This window comes from Jaculus jaculus, chromosome 21 (genome assembly GCF_020740685.1).
Source record: "Jaculus jaculus isolate mJacJac1 chromosome 21, mJacJac1.mat.Y.cur, whole genome shotgun sequence".
Classification (NCBI taxonomy): domain Eukaryota; kingdom Metazoa; phylum Chordata; class Mammalia; order Rodentia; family Dipodidae; genus Jaculus; species Jaculus jaculus.
Genome location: NC_059122.1, coordinates 2,540,691 through 2,560,006, shown reverse-complemented (window position 1 = coordinate 2,560,006; position 19,316 = coordinate 2,540,691). Strand labels below are relative to the sequence as shown.

The 19,316-nt window shown below is 45.5% G+C and overlaps 1 protein-coding gene across 4 annotated transcripts in view; it reads left to right on the top strand.

Moving 5' to 3' along the window:
• The window catches only part of Sema5a (semaphorin 5A), a 567,085-nt gene that overhangs the window by 526,170 nt on the left and 21,599 nt on the right, over positions 1–19,316 (top strand). For all 4 annotated transcript variants that reach the window (XM_045139346.1, XM_045139343.1, XM_045139344.1 and 1 more), the window contains 2 exons: positions 13,451–13,676; positions 18,015–18,233. In XM_045139346.1, coding sequence (XP_044995281.1) covers positions 13,451–13,676; positions 18,015–18,233 — 445 coding nt within the window. The remainder of the gene's footprint in view (positions 1–13,450; positions 13,677–18,014; positions 18,234–19,316) is intronic.

The following is a 19,316-nucleotide window of genomic DNA, read 5'->3' as shown; positions in this document are numbered from 1 at the left end:
AACAGACGGCGAGAAAATTTAACTTCATTTCAGTCTCCTGTTAAATTCTGGGAACATTGGAAGGAAAGCAGGGATATAAATTCTCTTTTATGTACACAAACCAGAAGCATGAGTTGTTATAGCTGTGTATTTGTTTCGATTGGTATGTAACAAATTAGCATTTATCTAGTGGTGTAAAACAACATATATTTCATTGTCTTTCCTGCTCTCTTACCATGTAAAGCAAAGAGAGAGAGAGGAAGAAGAAAAAGCTTCAAGCATTTATTCATAAGTCTATGGGTCTTAGTCTTACCGTCCGAAACATGCCCAAGAGCTGCAATCTTTACGGGACTCACTCAGGGGACTGTTTCAAGCTTGTTGTAGATTGGGTTCCTGTGGTTTGGAGAGACATCTGTAGTTTCCTACTGGGGTCTCAACAAAAAGTTGTCCTCACCATTGTGACCATCCCCTCAGAAAACGGAAGTTAGACAGCAGGAAGATCTCTCTGTGAGGTCATAGAACTTGTGACCTCATCAAGAGAGTGACTACTGTCTCTGCTGAGCCCATCCACACTTCAGAGAAGAGAAACCTATAGGGTATGGGCACTAAGTGGGGGAAAAGTGAAGTTTCTGGAACTCTTGAGTGGTGGGTGTTTACCATGAAAATGCCCTTAAGACCAGAGCTGTGACATCAGCAGCAGGAGTCATTTGCAGGTGACAGATGGGAGACAGACCAGCTGTGCACCTGGCCAACCCACGGCCCCAGAAAACATAGCCCTTATGGCGAGAGAAATGCTGACCAGTGGAAATGCCACTAAGTCTGGAGCTTTGTGAGGCAGCCTTAGGAATTCTACCAATTAATAAGCCAATCTGAACATGCAAAATTCCGTTTCATTCTTCAATCCCATTAGTCAGGGGGGAAAAAAGCAGAATTTAAAAAAAAAAAGTGATATCCATATGATTGAAGGCAGAAAAATGGTATTTTAATTCCTTATAAACACGGGCAGATAAAGGCCGGCTGGTATATTTTTCGACAGAATGTTACTGGCATTTCTGCTTAATATATTTGTGACAAGCTAAGTGTGTGGAAGTATTAGAAATTAAATTATATAGTGTAAATATTGACTCATCAAATGTAGACTAACACTAGGCATTTGCAAAATATTTTCTATCAGTTGCCCATGCTGCTAAAAGTAACACTTTATAAGTATATAAATAAATATATCATTAAATACTTGAATAATTATACATATATATATGTATATGTGTGTGTGTGTGTGTGTGTGTGTGTGTGTGTGTGTCAAGAGTATAAGAGCATGGATTCAGCTTCTGTATTTATGAGTGAATTTTCAACAATTACTTTATTATTATAATTTACATTTTCTTATCAGGAAATGGACATATCTTTAGCCCACACAAGTATAATTAAATGACTGTAACCATCAATCTGAATTTCATGATTATAGAGAATATTTCACTAGGAAACCTCTTTTCTCTTATGATTATAAATAATTGAGGTATCACAGCCAATGTAATTTTCTGATAAGAAACCAGATACTGGCTTTTTGGGTTTTTTTTCCCCCCTTAAAACAATGTGAGATATCTGCTCCCATGTGTTCTTGTAAAAGCAATCCTCCCAGAGCCTTAATCGTAATAATACAGCCCTACTTGATCTTAAGTATTTTCGTCCTTTGAAGTCTCTCATAATTCCTCTTAAGAATGTTTATAATCTGCACAAATTCTTGAGCATGTATCTTCTACTGAAGCGTTTTTTTCCTTTAAAGATTGGAGGAATGGCATCAAGGATGAATGTCTGCATTCAAGGTCACTCATTTTTAGTCCCCCAAGGGTAGGCATTCACTTACCTATATATATATTTGCAAGAGAAAAGCTGTCTGAATTTTTGACTTGCATGCTTGGAGAGTAAGAATTTAAAGCCATTTTAGTGAGAGAATAAAATAAATAGATGGAGTTTCTCATTTATGATGTAAGTTTATAGAGGCAGGAGTGCCTACAAATCACAGACTGTGAGAAAGAGAAAGCCTTGATAAAGAAAAGAAAGAAAAACCTGAAATAATATGGGAGGAGGGAAGCCAGCTCCATTCTCATGTGCGTGTGTACATAATCCATACACCACATCTCTTTAGTGAAAGGAGGGGAGCAATTCTGTGGAGGAGGGCATTTATTTTATTTTGAGGTTTCTATTCTACACGTAAAAGAATCCAGCTGGGGCTGTTGGTTGAAAACAAATGCATTCCTTTGGAAGCCCCTTAGATGCCATACCCCTTTGCCTTGGTAACCATCACAAAGTGGGGGCTTTGAGAAGCTCAAAGATGTCAGCGCAGACACGTGGCACCATACTGGGCTGTGGGGCATCAGAATGCGTACAACTGCCCAGAGGGCACCTGCTGAGATGTAATTGCTGTATGGGCTGGTGACAGGTCTGGGAGATGGCTCAGCAGGTAGTGGCACTCACCACACAGAAGCATGAGGGTCTGAGACAGTCCAACTTTCCCTATGTTTGATTCCCCAGAACTCCCATAGACCTTTGGGTGACTTCACACGCCAATAACCCCAGTCCTGTGGGGCTCAATGACCAGCCAGTCTAACCTAAATACAGATGCTCCAGGTTCAATGACAGACTCTGTCTCAGAGACACATACAGATATGCACAAGAGCGGACACCTAGCGTTCTTCCTTGGTCTCCACGTGGGCACGTGGTGTGTGCCCATCCACCCATACACGTATGAACCACACCAAACGTGACACAGAAAAGGTGAAACCGTGAACTTGTACATAGTTTCCTATGTCAGACCATTCACTTTTTTTTTTAATTTTTATTTATTTATTTATTTGAGAGCGACAGACACAGAGAGAGAAAGACAGATAGAGGGAGAGAAAGAGAATGGGCGCGCCAGGGCTTCCAGCCTCTGCAAACGAACTCCAGACGTGTGCGCCCCCTTGTGCATCTGGCTAATGTGGGTCCTGGGGAACCGAGCCTCGAACCGGGGTCCTTAGGCTTCACAGGCAAGCGCTTAACCGCTAAGCCATCTCTCCAGCCCCCGTTCACTTTTTTTTCCCCCACAATACACGTTCACACTTTTTTTCCCCACGACATTCGGGTTGTATCCCACTGTGCTTTTATGACTGGTACTAAAGGAGAAAGAAACAAGCACGGTCCTTATGTTCTGGATATCGGTGCATATAATAACTATGTGAGCTGAGCCAGGAATTGTCTTGAGCATATCTCTTCATCCTCCGTGAGCCTCATTTAAATACATGCACTGGGGGTGTTTAGTTGGGGGAGCTGACTCAACCTAGGGCAATACTGGTGTTGCAGTCTGGTTCGCATTGCTGGCGAACTCACTCGTGGCCATAGAACTCAGAGCTTTCCCACCTCTCGGAAGCCAGCACTGGTCCGTGCCCAACGTATTTGATCCTTGCAGATGGTTTTCCCTCGCCCTGTGTACTTCCTTCACATCTGCTTGCTGACTTTTTCTTTTTATTCACTTACATGCCTAGGGAGAAGTGTAGTGATAACTTTGCAATTTTTTTTTTTCCTGTGCATATGCCTCCTTTCTAAACCGCAGCAGGTTTAGCCTATACCCCACTTGCATCTGCTTCTTTTTTTTTCCATGTCTGAGCTTGGGCTTCCTTCCCACCCCCTGGGCCTCCACCCGGGAAGCTCCTCAGTTCTGTGGTACTGTCTCCCTGCTGGGCCGTCTTCCCTCGGCTCCCTCAGCAATCTGTCTTTCTTTCTTTTTTTAAAAATTTTCTTTTTACTTGGCAGCAACAGACAGAGAGAGAAAGAGGTAGAGGTAGAGGGAGAGAGAGAGAGAGAAAGAGAGAATGGGCACGCCAAGGTCTCCAGCCAATGCAAATGAACTCCAGACACATGCGCCCCCCTTGTGCATCTGGCTAACGTGGGTCCTGGGGAACCGAGCCTCAAACCGGGGTCCTTAGACTTCACAGGCAAGCGCTTAACCGCTAAGCCATCTCTCCAGCCTGCGATCTGTCTTTTGCTGGCTCATATCCAGCCTGATAGAAACTGCTGTTTCATCTAACTTCTTCCTATTTTTGTGAAAGAGCTAATGTAGTTTCTGGTGCTCCATTCCTGGTGGGAAGAAGGTCATTCGAATGGCCACGTTATTACGAATTCACTAATATTCTTGACCCACATACTGAATGAGAACTTGGTGAATGCATGTGGAGACCATAAGTATTCCATATGAGAACACATTTGGTTTATGCACACTCAGCTATTGGTGAGATGATTTTAAGGGTAATTTTCATACTTTGTGCTGAACATATGCTATGAAAACTCTACTTGGCCTGCCTCCATCTTTCTACTTTACTCTTAATCTATATTTTTTTTTAAATTTTTAAAATTCTTTTAAAAGGAAAAAATAAATAACAAGACAGGAGGAGCCATGCTACCATCTAAATCAATGTGATTTTACCTATTCACCAAGCTTATCATGCAAGTACGCTTAGGACAGCTGATACAAAGGTGAGAAAAACTGCATTTTCACAAATGTGCAGTGGGTTCGTGGGAACAGATTTATAAATAGAGATGTGAGCATCAGTGAAGTGTGTGCTTGGGTTTTATAGCGTGGTCCTGAAGTAAGGGCATCATGGATGAGAAGAGAGCCTGTTAGAATGGAGAGGAGAAAAAAAACAAAAACAAAAACAAAAACATTCGATGTTTCACTTGCAGGACTTGGCAGAGAAGGTAGAACCAGTCAGCTGTCTAACAGGCTTCCGGATTAAATTCTTCAGTGATTGGTTTCATCCTTGTTGACTGCTGTAGAGAAGCCATGGGAGACATATGAGGAGGAATTGCAGAAAATGGCTTGAGCAACCATTCTTATTCAGTAATTTCCACCCTCTTATTAAGAATCCTGTGTGGCAAATAATGCTAATTAACTCTTTAAAGTTGTCTTTAAACACATTTGTTGAGCATTTAATGGAATGCTGTTTGTATTCTGTTCAAACGTGGGTAAGTCACAGCAGCGGTAAATCGGTACCTTACAGCATATAGTGAAACCATCTGAGTGTTCACCAGTGAGAGGAATCACTGCATAATTTGGGGGGGGCATTGAGTTAAAACAAATTGTTCTTATCAGTTCCTCCCCTTTAACTAGATACTTCAGACACATGTATCACAATGCAAACCTGAAAGACAGCTGGAGGGAAGTTCAGAGTAGTGTCGTAAAAGTGTCCCTCGCACAAGGAAGTGGAGACTCAACAGATGTAGTTGTTAGTCACTTAGATCTGAGAAGCTCACATTGATTTCCCTGGGCTGTGAGCTATGCTCACTGCAAGGGGATGGGCGACACTGTGCTCTGCTGGGACCATGCACAGTTGCCAGCCCGGATATGGAGTCAGTTGTCAAATGCAGTGACCGCTTGTAGATTTTGGAGCCTATCTTAGCGAGGAAGTTCTCCGGGCTCTTTTCCAGTCAGGTGGTCATAGGATGATGTGGGGCAACCAGAGTGGGGTACGTTATGTTCATTCCAGAGCAACAACACCATCGCCACATACACAGGAGAGTTGAGGTGGATTCCTATCCTAGACAGAGCATGCACGTGTTGCATCACATGATTGGCTATGCGGCACTCATGGACCAGTTTTTCATTAGGACACAGCATCCAAAAACATACTATAATAAAAATATGAGAGCTGGAGACATGGCTTAGTAGCTAAGGCACTTGCCTGAGAAGCCTAAGGACCCAGATTCAATTCTCCAGATCCCACGTAAGCCAGATGCACCAGGTGGAGCATGTGTCTGGAGTTCATGTGCAGTGGCTGGAGGCCCTGACACGCCCATTCTCTCTCACTCCCCCTCTCCCCCTCTCCCCCCCCCTCTCATTCTCTCTAATAAATAAATAAAAATTTAAAAAAATAACGAAAACTTGGTGGGTGTGGTGGCATACGCCTTTAATCCCAGCACACAGGAGGCAGAGGTAGGAGGACTGCTGTGAGTTCAAGGCCACCCTGGGACTCCATAGTGAATTCCAGGTCAGCCTGGGCTAGAGTGAGACCCTACCTCCAAAGACCAAAGTAACAATAATAATAATGATGAAAACTTTAAAATGCACTGATTTACAAAGAAGATGATATCCACAGAAAAGAACAAAGTTGTATATGTTTCTGGTTTGGACAAAATAAGAGTAGTGTAAGCTAGTAGGAATGACTAGAGGGCCTTAAGCAGGTAGCGATGGTTGCTTTACGTATTTTCTCTTAGCTTCCTCTTATCATGATAAAATAAACTACATGGATTGTGATAAAGAAACCTGTGCAGAATAAGCAGATCAGGGATGAAATTCAGATTGTATTCAGCTTCCGGGCTAAACTGGTGGCGGGGCAACACATGGAGCGGCTCCCATTTTTTTCTGCTATAAACTCATTAATTCAATACTAGAGGACTTAGCTTTACAAAGCGTAAACCCAGAAGCACAGTGGGGGTAAAGGGGAGAACAATTTTATTTTAAATATTTAATTTATTTATTTGCAAGCAGAGAGAGAGAGAGAGACAGACAGACAGAGAGAGAATGGGCACTGCAAATGAGCTCTAGACGCATGTGCCCCCCTTGTGCATCTGGCTTACGTGGGTCCTGGGGAATCGAACCTGGGTCCTTTGGCTTTACAGGCGAACGCCTTAACCTCTAAGCCATCCCTTTTAATGAAATGATTGGTGAAGACAAGACTCACAGAGGAGAACTACGTGGGAAGGAGTTAACACGGACACCGACGCAGAGTTTGAATTGAGAAGGACCTATTGTACACCGTCCGGCTGTGTTTGGATAAATGCAAAATGCACATCACACCAGGAAAAATATGATTTACTGGAGGGTCAGGGAGATGTGTTTGAGGGCCTTCCCCCAGTGACTGTATTCACAGCTTGCGTTTAGATTCAGGCCGTCAAAGCAATGGGGAGTCAGATCAGACCATGAGTTGTTCGTTTAGGTTCATTGCATCAGGTAATCTTTGCAGAATCTGTGAGTTTCCTGTCTTCCAGAAGGTCCACCCAAGGTTCATAGTATCCCATGTCCTCGGGCACAGCCTGTGTGAAGAGTGTCCTCACTGCATCCAATTAGCTTATGTCCACATTTGCCTGGGCTGTTGGCTGGCATCTAGAAATGTAGATTTCAGGGAGATTTCTAGCGTTCTCAGACCCACTGATAAGAGTGACTCACCATGCTCACAGTAATGTAAGAGGTAATGATAAGTGATGCAGGACCTGAGGGCTCGGGAGGGGTTTCCCAAACTTGTGAGCCCTAATTTTGGGTCCTTCTTTTTTTTAACAAAGAATTGATAAGATAAGCTTGAGAAGGATAAATTCAGATATATTGAGTTTATTTAGGGGGAAAAATCATAATTTTTGCAGTTTATTTAGGGGAAATTGACATCTAGGAAAAGGCTGGGGTAGTTATATACACACACACACACACACACACACAGGCCGGGACATAGAAGCCCTTTCAAATAACAGACCAGAGAGGATTAAGAAACAGTGAAGAACTCAGATCAAAGATATATACTCAAAGTGATAAGGAATCTGAAAGCAAGACACAGACAGAAGGCAAGAAGAAAAATACAAGTCAAAATAAGTATTCCCCAGGCAGACTAGGAGGGACAGAGCTCACATGCATGCATGCTCCAGTCTAGTTATAGAGCAAAAAGGAAGGAAAGTGTCTCAGCCCTGTGTGGGTAACTTCCTTTCTATGGACCAGACAACCAATCGGTGGAGTCTTGTCATCAGGCCCAGATGTGTAAGCAGATACCTGATTGGTTCAGAGAACCACGGATCTGATTGGTTCAGAGGAGCCAAGATCTGATTGGTCCTTGGACTCAGAGACTGACCCAGAGAGGCCACGCTGAGGAGGAAGCCGGAAGCTGGTTGGGTCCCTGGCAGCCATCTTGGAGAGAGAAGATCAGAGCAAGGCCCAAGTTGTGGCTTTGCCTTGTTCTCTCTTTGGGCTTCTGTCCCTAACTGTCTGCAAGAAGCTCTCTTTGTCCTGTTTCTCTTTCAGTAGGCCCCCTCCATCAAGTGTAGAATTTAAAAAAAAGAAAAAGATGAAGAAAATCGTGAGATAAAAGGTAAATTCAAAGTTTAGTGCAAGAATTTATATCCAAACAACAGAAAATCCAGCAAGAGGGAAAAAAAAAAAGAGAGAAAATGGAAAAGATAAAACAAAATTATCAAGAACATTTCTAAACCAAAGTACTATCAGTGCATAGATTAAAATGATTTACCAGAATTCTCCAAACTTTAGTATGTAGTTGAAGGAGAACTGGAAAAAGCTGGCTTTTTTTTTTTTCTTTTCTTTTCTTTCTTTCTTTTTTTTTTTGGCTGTTTCAGTTAGGGATTGAGGCTCAAAGAGAACCGTGAGATGCTAGCCCACGAAAGTGGAACTGGTCTGATCCAACCAGCCTACAGTCTGCCCTGCTGCTCAGTCTACTGTGCTTCCTGGGTGGGCTGACCCTCAGGATCGTCCTCCAAATTGACTAGCCAGTCTGATCTTCCCCTTTCATACCTGAATCTGACATCTGATGCTATGAATGTTGGGACCTTCCAGCCCCTCCCTCTCTCTGGACTCTGCCCTCTGTGTGTGTGTGTGTGTGTGTGTGTGTGTGTGTGTGTGTGTTTCTCCCCAGCTGTTATCCTGTGCTGCTCCGACACATGTGAGTCTGGCCTCTACCCCCATTGGGAGGAGTGAGAGAGGACTATATTTTTCTTTTTTAAAATATTCTTTATTTTATTATTTATTTGACAGAGAGGGAGAGAATGGGCGTGCCATGGAACTCCAGATGCATGAGCCTCTTGTCCATCTGGCTAACGTGGGTCCTGGGGTATTGAACCTGGGTCCTTTGGCTTTTCAGGCAAACGCCTTAACCACTAAGCCATCCCTTCAACCCACTTTTTTTTCTTTTTTGGTTTTTGAGGTAGGGTCTCATTCTGGTCCAGGCTGACCTGGAATTAACTCTGTCATCTCACGGTGCCCTCGAACTCATGGCGATCCTCTTACCTCTGCCTCCCCAGTGCTGGGATTAAAGGCGTGCGCCACCACGCCCGGTTCAACCCGCTTTTCTTGATCTAAACTTTTCTGCTTGTCTTTGCTTTATAGTTTGGGGTAACTTCTCACTTTAATTACACGTACGATTTTTCTCTGACTCCGAATCTACCCTGTGGTGGGTGCTCTTACTAACCCTAGACTTGCGGCCTGCATCCTTACCGTAAACTCAGGATAGCCATGAGTGGAACCCTCTTCTCATCACTCATTTCTCTTCTGAGTCTCTTAGTCTCGTCTTTGATGTCTGCCTGCCCTCCCTTGTTCCCTCCCTCCCTCTCTCTCTCTCTCTCTTTCTCTCTCTTTCTTTCTTTTGTTGACTCCTCTAAGAACACATGGCAGATGCTATGTGAGCTCTTCCTAGGTCTCCCCACACGAGCTCCTAGATTACGTGCCAGCAGCTTCACCCTGATTTCTCTAAAATCTCAGTTTAATTCCCCTCCATGTGTTTGCGGCTCTACTCCAGTTTTTCCCCAAAGACCCTCAATTTCTCTTCTGCTTTGACACTTCCCCTCTTCAGGAAAGGCCATGGCAGATGCCATGTGTTTTGAGCCTCTGCTTATACATCTACCTTCTATTTTCCCCGTTCCAGTCTTTTTCTAAAGACCTCACTTTCTCTTAAGTGAATCTTATAAACTATACGGTGCTTCCACATGAGAGTGTGTTTCTTATTTCCCATGTGTTTAGTCTCTCCTCGCTTCTTTGACACCCAATCTCTCTTAAATAAAGCCCACAATTTGTGATTCCCCCCCAAATAAACTTAATAATTCATAATTTATCCTTCTTGAGTTCATATTTATTAATTCTTTTTGCTTGTTTGTTTGTTTGTTTTGGTTTTTCGAGGTAGGGTCTCACTCTAGCCCAGGCTGACCTGGAATTCACTATGGAGTCTCAGGGTGGCCTCAAACTCACGGTGATCCTCCTACCTCTGCCTCCCGAGTGCTGGGATTAAAGGCGTGCGCCACCACGCCCGGCCATCTTTGTTAATTCTTTATTAAAGGAAGCACAGAACCCCAAACTTGAGGGTCTATAAATTCTGGGGTACCCCTTCTGGACCCCAGAATCCTGCATCATATTCAGCTAACTTTAAATTTCTTGACTGCAATACTGGGGAAGCAGAGGACTTAAAATATTCCAGTCTGAAGGAAATTAATTATCACCAGAAATTTCCACCCACAGCGTACCCCCACTTGAAGACAGCATGAAGATGTTCTTCAGTGATAACAGAATACCAGGTGTTTGCCTTGTAGGCATCTTTATTTACAAGGGAAGCTCGGGATGTACTCCAACCACAGAAGGCAACCACGTAGTTGCAATACAGGAAATGACTACTGGCCATCAGAAAAGAGGAAAGGAAAACGTAGCATGGAATGGAGGTGTGGAGGAGCCTCCCTGCTCTGCTCCTCCCCCCTCCCCCCCCCGTATAGTCTCTGATGTGCCTGAGGACCCAGTGGGTGGTGGATTAATGACCAGGTCATGGAAACTGGACAATAATTCTCTTCACACACACCCCCACCCCGCTACAAAAGAAACCATTGACTTGGGCTGGCAGGGAAGTAGATAAGAAAAAGGTAAGATAACCACTACTTAGCACACCACTGGTTGCAGATAGTGTTTAAGAAATGATGCTAGGGTTGGAGAGATGGCTTAGCGGTTAAGAAGTGCCTGTGAAGCCTAAGGACCCCGGTTCGAGGCTCGATTCCCCAGGACCCGCGTTTGCCAGATGCACAAGGGGGCGCACGCGTCTGGAGTTCGTTTGCAGTGGCTGGAGGCCCTGGCGTGCCCATTCTCTCTCTCTCTCTCTCTGCCTCTTTCTCTGTCTGTCACTTTCAAATAAATAAATAAACATAAAACAAAAGAAATTAAATTATAACACAGCTATATGAAGGCAATGGTGACCATCAGGGTGGAGAGTGTCATAGCAAGGGAACGGGGTAGACTACAGAGCCACGTCCTCTTTTTCCATAACGCGTTAACGGACCATGCCTTAACACTGGAAAATTCAAGTGGTCAGCTCCGAGTCGAAATGCCAACATATTTATTTACTGCAAGAGACAACGGATGCAGCAGTTTTCTTGGATCAAAGTTTAGTGAGTGATTCAGCTCTGATTTCCTGCACGACCCACATCAGTGAAAACGTTCGAAAGCATGGTCATAAGCAGATGCATTATGTTTTGGATTTCTGTCTAGTGCAGCATCCATTATTGTCAGATGGAGGAATTGTGACATAGAGCTGCCTGAAAGGTTCAATCCTTTATCTCTTATCCTGAGCCACTGTATTTATAACCAGTGCCACATGTAACAGCAAGGCTTTTTTAAACCATTATTATCATCCAGATCCAAAGACTCAAAGCTTTTCACCTGCGAGATCTTCAAGTCAGCCCCTAGGACCCAACAACCTGTAGTTATAAGGACTTTTTTTTTTCTGTTTGTCACTACCTCTACCACAGAACATCAGGTAGTGAATGGGTTTAATACCAACTAAGGCAAGACTTTTCCATTTAAAAAAAAAAAAAGACCTGTGAATATAGGAACCCCTTTGGTGAGGAGCAAAGCCCAAGTGTGGAGGTCAGATTCCAGGAAGTGACTGTGTTTCTCCTGCGTGATTTCACACAGAAGACCCCAGCCAGGGAGGTCCGGAATCCCTTAGGTCACACGTCTGCTTTGGGCTTCCTGCTGGAAGGGAGAGGGAGGGAGAGAGGGGAGAGCCAGTGTGGGGCAGAAGGGAGGTGATGCATGTGGTAACCCTTGTTGAGTGTGGAGAAATGGGTGTGTGCCATTCATGAAACCTAAAAGTGTCTTCATTCTTTTCATTTAGATATTTTATTTATTTGAGAGAGAGAGAGATGAAGCTAATAGAGAGAAGAATGGGTGTGCCAGAGTCTCTAGCCACTGCAAATGAACTCCAGACCTATTCTGGCTTACATGGCTACTGGGGAATCAAACCCGAGTCCTTAGCCTTTGCAGGCAAGCACCTTAACTCCTGAGCCACCTTTCCAGCTCAGTTCTCTTCGTTCTTTTAGACATCTGCTTCGCCAAGGAAAGACACAGGAGGATATTTTCTCTCAGTGAAAAGTTAAGTTTCTTAGCTCAAGAAACCCAATAGAAGCCGGGTGTGGTGGCGCACGCCTTTAATCCCAGCACTCGGGAGGCAGAGGTAGGAGGGTTGCCATGAGTTCAAGGCCACCCTGAGATGACAGTTAATTCCAGGTCAACCTGGACCAGAGTGAGACCCTACCTCAAAAAACCAAAAGAATAAAAATAAAAAATAAAAAAAAGAAACCCAATAGAATGAATGCATTAAATAATCACAGGTCAAAAATCAAGATACGGACACTTTTTTATGCTTGTACATAGAGTTATTTGGATCATAATCCCGCTGCCTTCCTTTTCCCCGCTTCCGCCTTCTTCCTCCTGTCCTCTTTCCACTGACCCCTTCCTTACTCAAGCTCTTCCCTCTCTTAGTTCATGGCCTTTTTTTTTTTTTTTTTTGGTGGGCATGTTCATGGACCCAATATTGTGCAGATCTGCTACAGGTAAGAGCGGCCACTGTGAGATCCTGTACTTTCTTGCCACTTTTATGCCCAGAAAACAGCATTCATATGATGAAGTTTTTCTTTTCTTTTAAATCTTGCCTTTTATAATATTTTTATTTATTTATTTATTTATTTACTTAAGAGTGACAGAGAAAGAGGGGGGGAGAGAGAGAGAGAGAGAGAGAATGGGCACGCCAGGGCCTCCAGCCACTGCAAACGAACTCCAGACGCATGCGCCCCCTTGTGCATCTGGCTAAGGTGGGTCCTGGGGAATCGAGCGTCGAACTGGGGTCCTTAGGTTTCAGAGGCAGGCACTTAACCGCTAAGCCATCTCTCCAGCCCACAATGAAGTTTTTGAAAATCACCATTTGTTCACAGACAGTTTTCTCTCTTGTCTTACCCTCGCCATTTATACCAGAGGGACTGCAGATCCCTTTTGGAAATCACTCAAGAAATGAATGGAGTGATCCCTGACCAGTTGAACGTAAATTAAATTGTAGAAAATAGCTCTGAGTGGGCTGGGGAAATGGCTCAGCGGTTAAGGCGCTTGCCTGCAAAGCGTAAGGACCCCGGTTCCATTCTCCAGGACCCACGCAAGACAGATGCACAAGGTGGTGCTTGCTTCTGGAGTTCATTTGCAGTGGCTGGAGGCCCTGGCGCGCCCATTCGCTCTTTCTCTCTGCCTCTTCTCTCTGTCTCTCTCAAATCAATCAATCAACAAAATATCTTTTAAAAAATAGTTTTGATTGTCTCAAGATGGAAAGATGTAGAGAACTTTGGTGTTGTTTTTTCTTTTCCTAAAGAAACCTGAGCTGGCTCTAGGTGATCAAGTAAGACATTCTCTGCATCGTGTCTCTCTCAGGAGTACCAGCCTTGTAACACCAACGCGTGCCCAGAGCTGAAGAAGACCACGCCATGGACCCCCTGGACACCTGTCAACATCTCTGACAATGGCGGTCACTATGAGCAACGCTTCCGATACACCTGCAAGGCCCGCCTGCCGGACCCGAGTCTGCTGGAAGTGGGGAGACAGAGGATAGAAATGCGCTACTGTTCCACCGATGGGACCAGCGGCTGCTCCACAGATGGTGAGAGGGATCCCAGGGGGACCGAACACTCCCCGGAGGCCTTTGACCTTAATGACAGAGCGGGGAGGCATCTTTCACAATGATCCCCATTGATCAGAAATGACTACAGCACATTAAGGGAAAGACTCTTGCCCAAGAACGCAGGTACATAGAGTGCTTCCCTTACCTGTGGGGGAATACTTTCTAATTATTTATTTATTTATTTATTTGAGAGCGTCAGACACAGAGAGAAAGACAGAGGGAGAGAGAGAGAATGGGCGCGCCAGGGCTTCCAGCCTCTGCAAACGAACTCCAGACTCGTGCGCCCCCTTGTGCGTCTGGCTAACATGGGACCTGGGGAACCGAGCCTCGAACCGGGGTCCTTAGGCTTCACAGGCAAGCGCTTAACCGCTAAGCCATCTCTCCAGCCCTACTTTATAATTTTTGTTTATTTTTATTTATTTATTTATTTGAAAGCCATGGACAGAGAGAGAGAAAGAGGCAGATAGAGAGAGAGAGAAAATGGGTGCGCCAGGGCTTCCAGCCACTGAAAACGAATTCCAGTCGCGTGTGCCCCCTTTTTAAAAATTTTTGTTTATTTTTATTTATTTGAAAGGGAATACTTTCTAATACTTAGGCAATGTCTGGAAGTGTAGATTGTACCAAGCCCTAAAGACACTGGTGCTTTTTTCTCATACACACAAATGTAAAGTAAAGCTTAATTTGTAAATGAGGCAGAGAGAGAGAGAGAAAGAGAGAGGGAGGGGGGAAGCAACAATAAGTAATGAAAATACAATAATACAGCCAGGCGTGGCGGCACACACCTTTAATCCCAGCACTCGGGAGGCAGAGGTAGGAGGATCACCATGAGTTTGAGGCCACCCTGAGACTACATAGTTAATTCTAGGTCAGCCTGAGCCAGAGTAAGACCCTACCTCGAAAAACCAAAAGAAAAAAAAAAAATTACAATAATAATAATATGCATAGGGCATGGGAGATGGCCAGAGGTTAAAGTGGCTTGCAAAGCCTATGGGCCCAGGTTCAATTCTATATCTCCAGGATTTTTAGGGTAGTTACAGCCTATACAACTTTTTGTAAATTTTTAAATTTATTTGCAAGCAGAGGGACAGAGAGAGAGAGAGAGAATGGGAACACCAGGGCCTCTAGCAGCTGCATATAGACTCTGGTTGCATGCACCACTTTATGCATCTGGCTTTCTGTGGATACTGGAGAATCGAACCCAGGTCCTTAGGCTTTGTGGGCAAGTGCTTAACTGCTAAGCCATCTCCCCAGCCCCTCTTTTTTAATATGATCATATTACAAGTTTTTTTTTTTTAATATGACCATACCTCCACATAATCTTTTAAAACGCTGGATGGAATACAAGTATCTTAAAATATTTGTTGTTCATTTGAAATTTACATTTAACTGGTCTTTCTCTGTTTCCTATGCTGAACATAGCCATCTCTCTGAGTCACTTGTTCCTTTTTCAGAATGGGCTGTGAATTCTGAGTTATCATATCATCACCGTAAAAAGGGCACCATGGGTGATGTCATATATCTATCATCAACCTTATTCTTGACCAGTTAGTCTTTCCATTCTCAGGTACAGAGAAAGCATAAGCCTACCTATGTTTTAAATATGCATAGTATATATTCAGAAGAAACTTAATTTATGAAAAGACAGCCTATACTCTTGGGAAAAGTACATCATAGATTTAACAAAGAGCTTCACCGTTCATTGGCCTCAATGGATTGAAGTTGACCATCCTCATACCATGGTATTGACACCTGGAAAAGCGAGAATCAGCCATGTCTGTTTCTCACCACACAAATTGAAGTCTCATTGCCCGCAGTTGTTCTTTATTAATCAATAAATTCACGAAATACTGGCTCAGCTCAACCACTTCCAGTGCATTTCTCTGAAGGTCGGCATGTCAGCAAACGACACAGTCACCTAACCTCTAGGTGAGAAAATGACTGAATCCCCTTAGCATTGTACGTGGCGATGCATTTTCTTCAAGGAAACACAGATTTTTTGACTAAGTCTGATTAAATGACTTAAGTTAAACAATACCAAGCCTGCCTGGCACGCAGTAAGACCCTAAAGACTATTTACCATGATTCTTTTTTTTTTTTTTAATTTTTATTTATTTGAGAGCAACAGACAGAGAGAGAAAGAGGCAGATACAGAGAGAGAGGGAGAATGGGAGCGCCAGGGCCTCCAGCCACTGCAAACAAACTCCAGACGCGTGCGCCCCCTTGTGCATCTGGCTAACGTGGGACCTGGAGAACCGAGCCTCGAACCGGGGTCCTTAGGCTTCACAGGCAAGCGCTTAACCACTAAGCCATCTCTCCAGCCCTACCATGATTCTTAAAATGCCAACCCGTATCCTGGCATCCAGCCACTGCTCTGCCTGCTGCTCCGCTGGCTTCCAGGCAGCACGCTGTGCTAGTGAGCAATTGGCATGTGCCAAGGCCATTGAGGATTGTGTTCAGGGCACAAGTTCTCTGGATCAAACACGCCTCTCCACAGCTTGTGATTTATAAGGGGCTGACTCGGAACCTCCATGATGGCAGGGGAAAGTGTGGCATCAGCAGAGGCTGGACAGCAACTCTGCCACAGCAGGTGGACAGCAGCAGCAGGAGGGCGAGCTGAGCTCTGGCCAGGGGAGCTGGCTGGTACAGCCCAAATCCCAGCCCACCAGCACACCTTGAGCAAGGCTGCACCTCCCAAATTTGCCACGAGCTGAGGGCCAAGCATCCAGAATGCACTAGTTATGGGAGACATCTGATTCAAACTGCCTCAAATAGGTTTTAGACATGCCTGACTCATCTTCCTTCCTTCCTTCCTTCCTTCCTTCCTTCCTTCCTTCCTTCCTTCCTTCCTTCCTTCCTTCCTTCCTCCCTTCCCCTTCCTTCCTTCCTTCCTCCCTTCCCTTCCCTTCCCCTTCCTTCCTTCCTTCCTCCCTTCCCTCTTTCCTTCTTCCCTTCCCTCTTTCCTTCCTCCCTTCCCCTTCCGTCCTTCCTTCCTTCCTTCCTTCCTTCCTTCCTCCCTTCCCTTCCCCTTCCTTCCTTCCTTCCTTCCTTCCTTCCTTCCTTCCTTCCTTCCTTCCTCCCTTCCCTCTTTCCTTCCTCCCTTCTCTTCCCTTCCCCTTCCTTCCTTCCTTCCTCCCTTCCCTTCCTTCCTTCCTTCCTTCCTCCCTTCTCTCTTTCCTTCCTCCCTTCCCTCTTTCCTTCCTCCCTTCCCTTCCCCTTCCTTCCTTCCTTCCTCCCTTCCCTTCCCCTTCCTTCCTTCCCCTTCCTTCCTTCCTTCCTTCCCTTCCCCTTCCTTCCTTCCTTCCTTCCCTTCCCCTTCCTTCCTCCCTTCCCTTTCCCTTCCTTCCTTCCTTCCTTCCTCCCTTCCCTCTTTCCTTCCTCCCTTCCCTTCCCCTTCCTTCCTTCCTTCCTTCCTTCCTCCCTTCCCTTCCCCTCCCTTCCCTTCCCCTTCCTTCCTTCCCCTTCCTTCCTTCCTTCCTTCCCTTCCCTTCCCCTTCCTTCCTCCCTCCCTCCCTCCCTCCTTTCCTTCCCTTCCCTTCCCCTTCCCCTTCCCCTCCCCTTCCCCTTCCCCTTCCCCTTCCCCTTCCCCTTCCCCTTCCCCTTCCCCTTCCCCTTCCCCTTCCTTCCTTCCTTCCTTCCTTCCTTCCTTCCTTCCTTCCTTCCTTCCTTCCTTCCTTCCCTTCCCTTCCCTTCCCTTCCCTTCCTTCCTTCCTTCCTTCTTTCCTTTCCTTTCTCTTTCCTTCCTTCCTTCCTCCGTCCCTCTCCCTCCCTCTCTCTCTCTCTCTCTCTCCCTCTCTCCCTCTCTCTCCCTCTCTCTCTCTCTCTCTCCCTCTCTCTCTCTCTCTCTCTCAATTTATGTACTCACTCAGCTCTACCTTGTAGCGTTATTGCACACAGGGTGGTTTGTAGTAGAACTCCGAAGCAAATTGAAAAGGGACATTTTCTTTAGAAGCATTTTTTTTTTTAATTTTAGAAGGAGAGAGAGAGAGAGAGAATTGGCGTGCCAGAGCCTCAGCCACGGCAGTCACGCTCCAGACACTTGCGCCACCTAGTGGGCGTGGACAAACTCGCCCTTGTCTTGACTTTTTGCATCTGGCTTATGTGGGATCTGGAGAGTTGAACATGGGTCCTTATGATTCGCAGGCTGGCACCCTAACTGCTAAGCCATCTCTCCAGGCTTCTGAAGCATGAAAAGGGGTCACCTGACGTGTGGGATCATTGTAGGCCTAAAACACACAACCAGTGCAGAAAAGAGTTTGCATAGGCTGTGGCCACTCCGCTCACTCCTCCAGAATCAAACTCCGGTGATTGCCTTGGCAGGGCTCTCTGCGGATTTCCTGCGAGCTGGGAGGTACTCTGCCCACACCGTCAACGGGGCCTGGTCAGCCTGGACGTCTTGGTCCCAGTGCAGCCGAGACTGCAGCAGAGGCATCAGGAACCGGAAGCGTGTTTGTAATAACCCAGAGCCCAAGTTCGGGGGCATGCCCTGCCTGGGCCCATCCCTGGAATACCAGGAGTGCAACATTCTACCCTGCCCAGGTAAGCGGATCACTGAGCATGGGAAAGATCTGCACCTCTGTGTGCCTCAGGCTGTTAGGGTAGTGAGAGCTCTGGGCTCCCTCACTTGGCATTTAAAGATGATATGTTCTTAAAGATTCCCTGATATGGGGCTGGCAGGATGGGTTAGTGGTTAAGGTGCTTGTCTGCAAAGCCAAAGGACCAAGGTTCAATTCCCAAAGACCCACGTAAGCCAGATACACAAGGTGGCACATGTGTTTGGAGTTCATTTGCAGTGGGCCAGGAAGCCCTGGTGTGCCCATTCTCACTTTTGCTTTCTCTCTCTCTCTCTCTCTTCCTCCTCCTCCTCTCTGACTCTAGTAAACAAATTAATTAATTAATTAAAAAATGACTCCCTGGTGTGATGACCTGTTAAATTTAACTCAGTAACCAAAGAGGAAGGAATAAAAGAAATCTGCTTGTGCATCTGGCTAACGTGGGTCCTGGGGAATCGAACCGAAGTCCTTTGGCTTTGCAGGCAAACGCCTTAACCACTAAGCCATCTCTCCAGCTCCCACCTTTGGCTTTTGTCTGAGAGCAAGCCGTAGGAGGGTGGAGACTCCTGGGATGGTTTCACGCACCACAGTGTACTGAGCTTGTAGCATAAGCCTGAGACACCTAGAAATAACCGTCTGCTACTGTTTGTTGAAAGATGAGGCAACCAGGCGCTGTTATCTCCCCTTCCACCGCTGTGCACTGATGTGGCCCAGGCCCGAGGGAAACTTTGAGTTCAGCCAGGAGGCACCCTTGAACATGGTCCAGTGGCTACATCAGCCCAGGGCCTGTGCACCACAATCATGATGGCTTTGCCCACCAGGGTGCCTGAGCGCTGAGGAGTCGTCAGGAGTCCGTCAAATTGACAAGCAGGAATGCGTAATGGTATATTGGTGGGGAAGAGTCCATTTCAAACACTGGGTGTGTGTGTGTGGTTTTTTTTTTAAATATTTTGTTCATTATTTATTTATTTATTTATTTGAGAGTGACAGACAGAGAGAAAGACAGATAGAAGGAGAGAGAGAGAGAATGGGCGAGCCAGGGCTTCCAGCCTCTGCAAACGAACTCCAG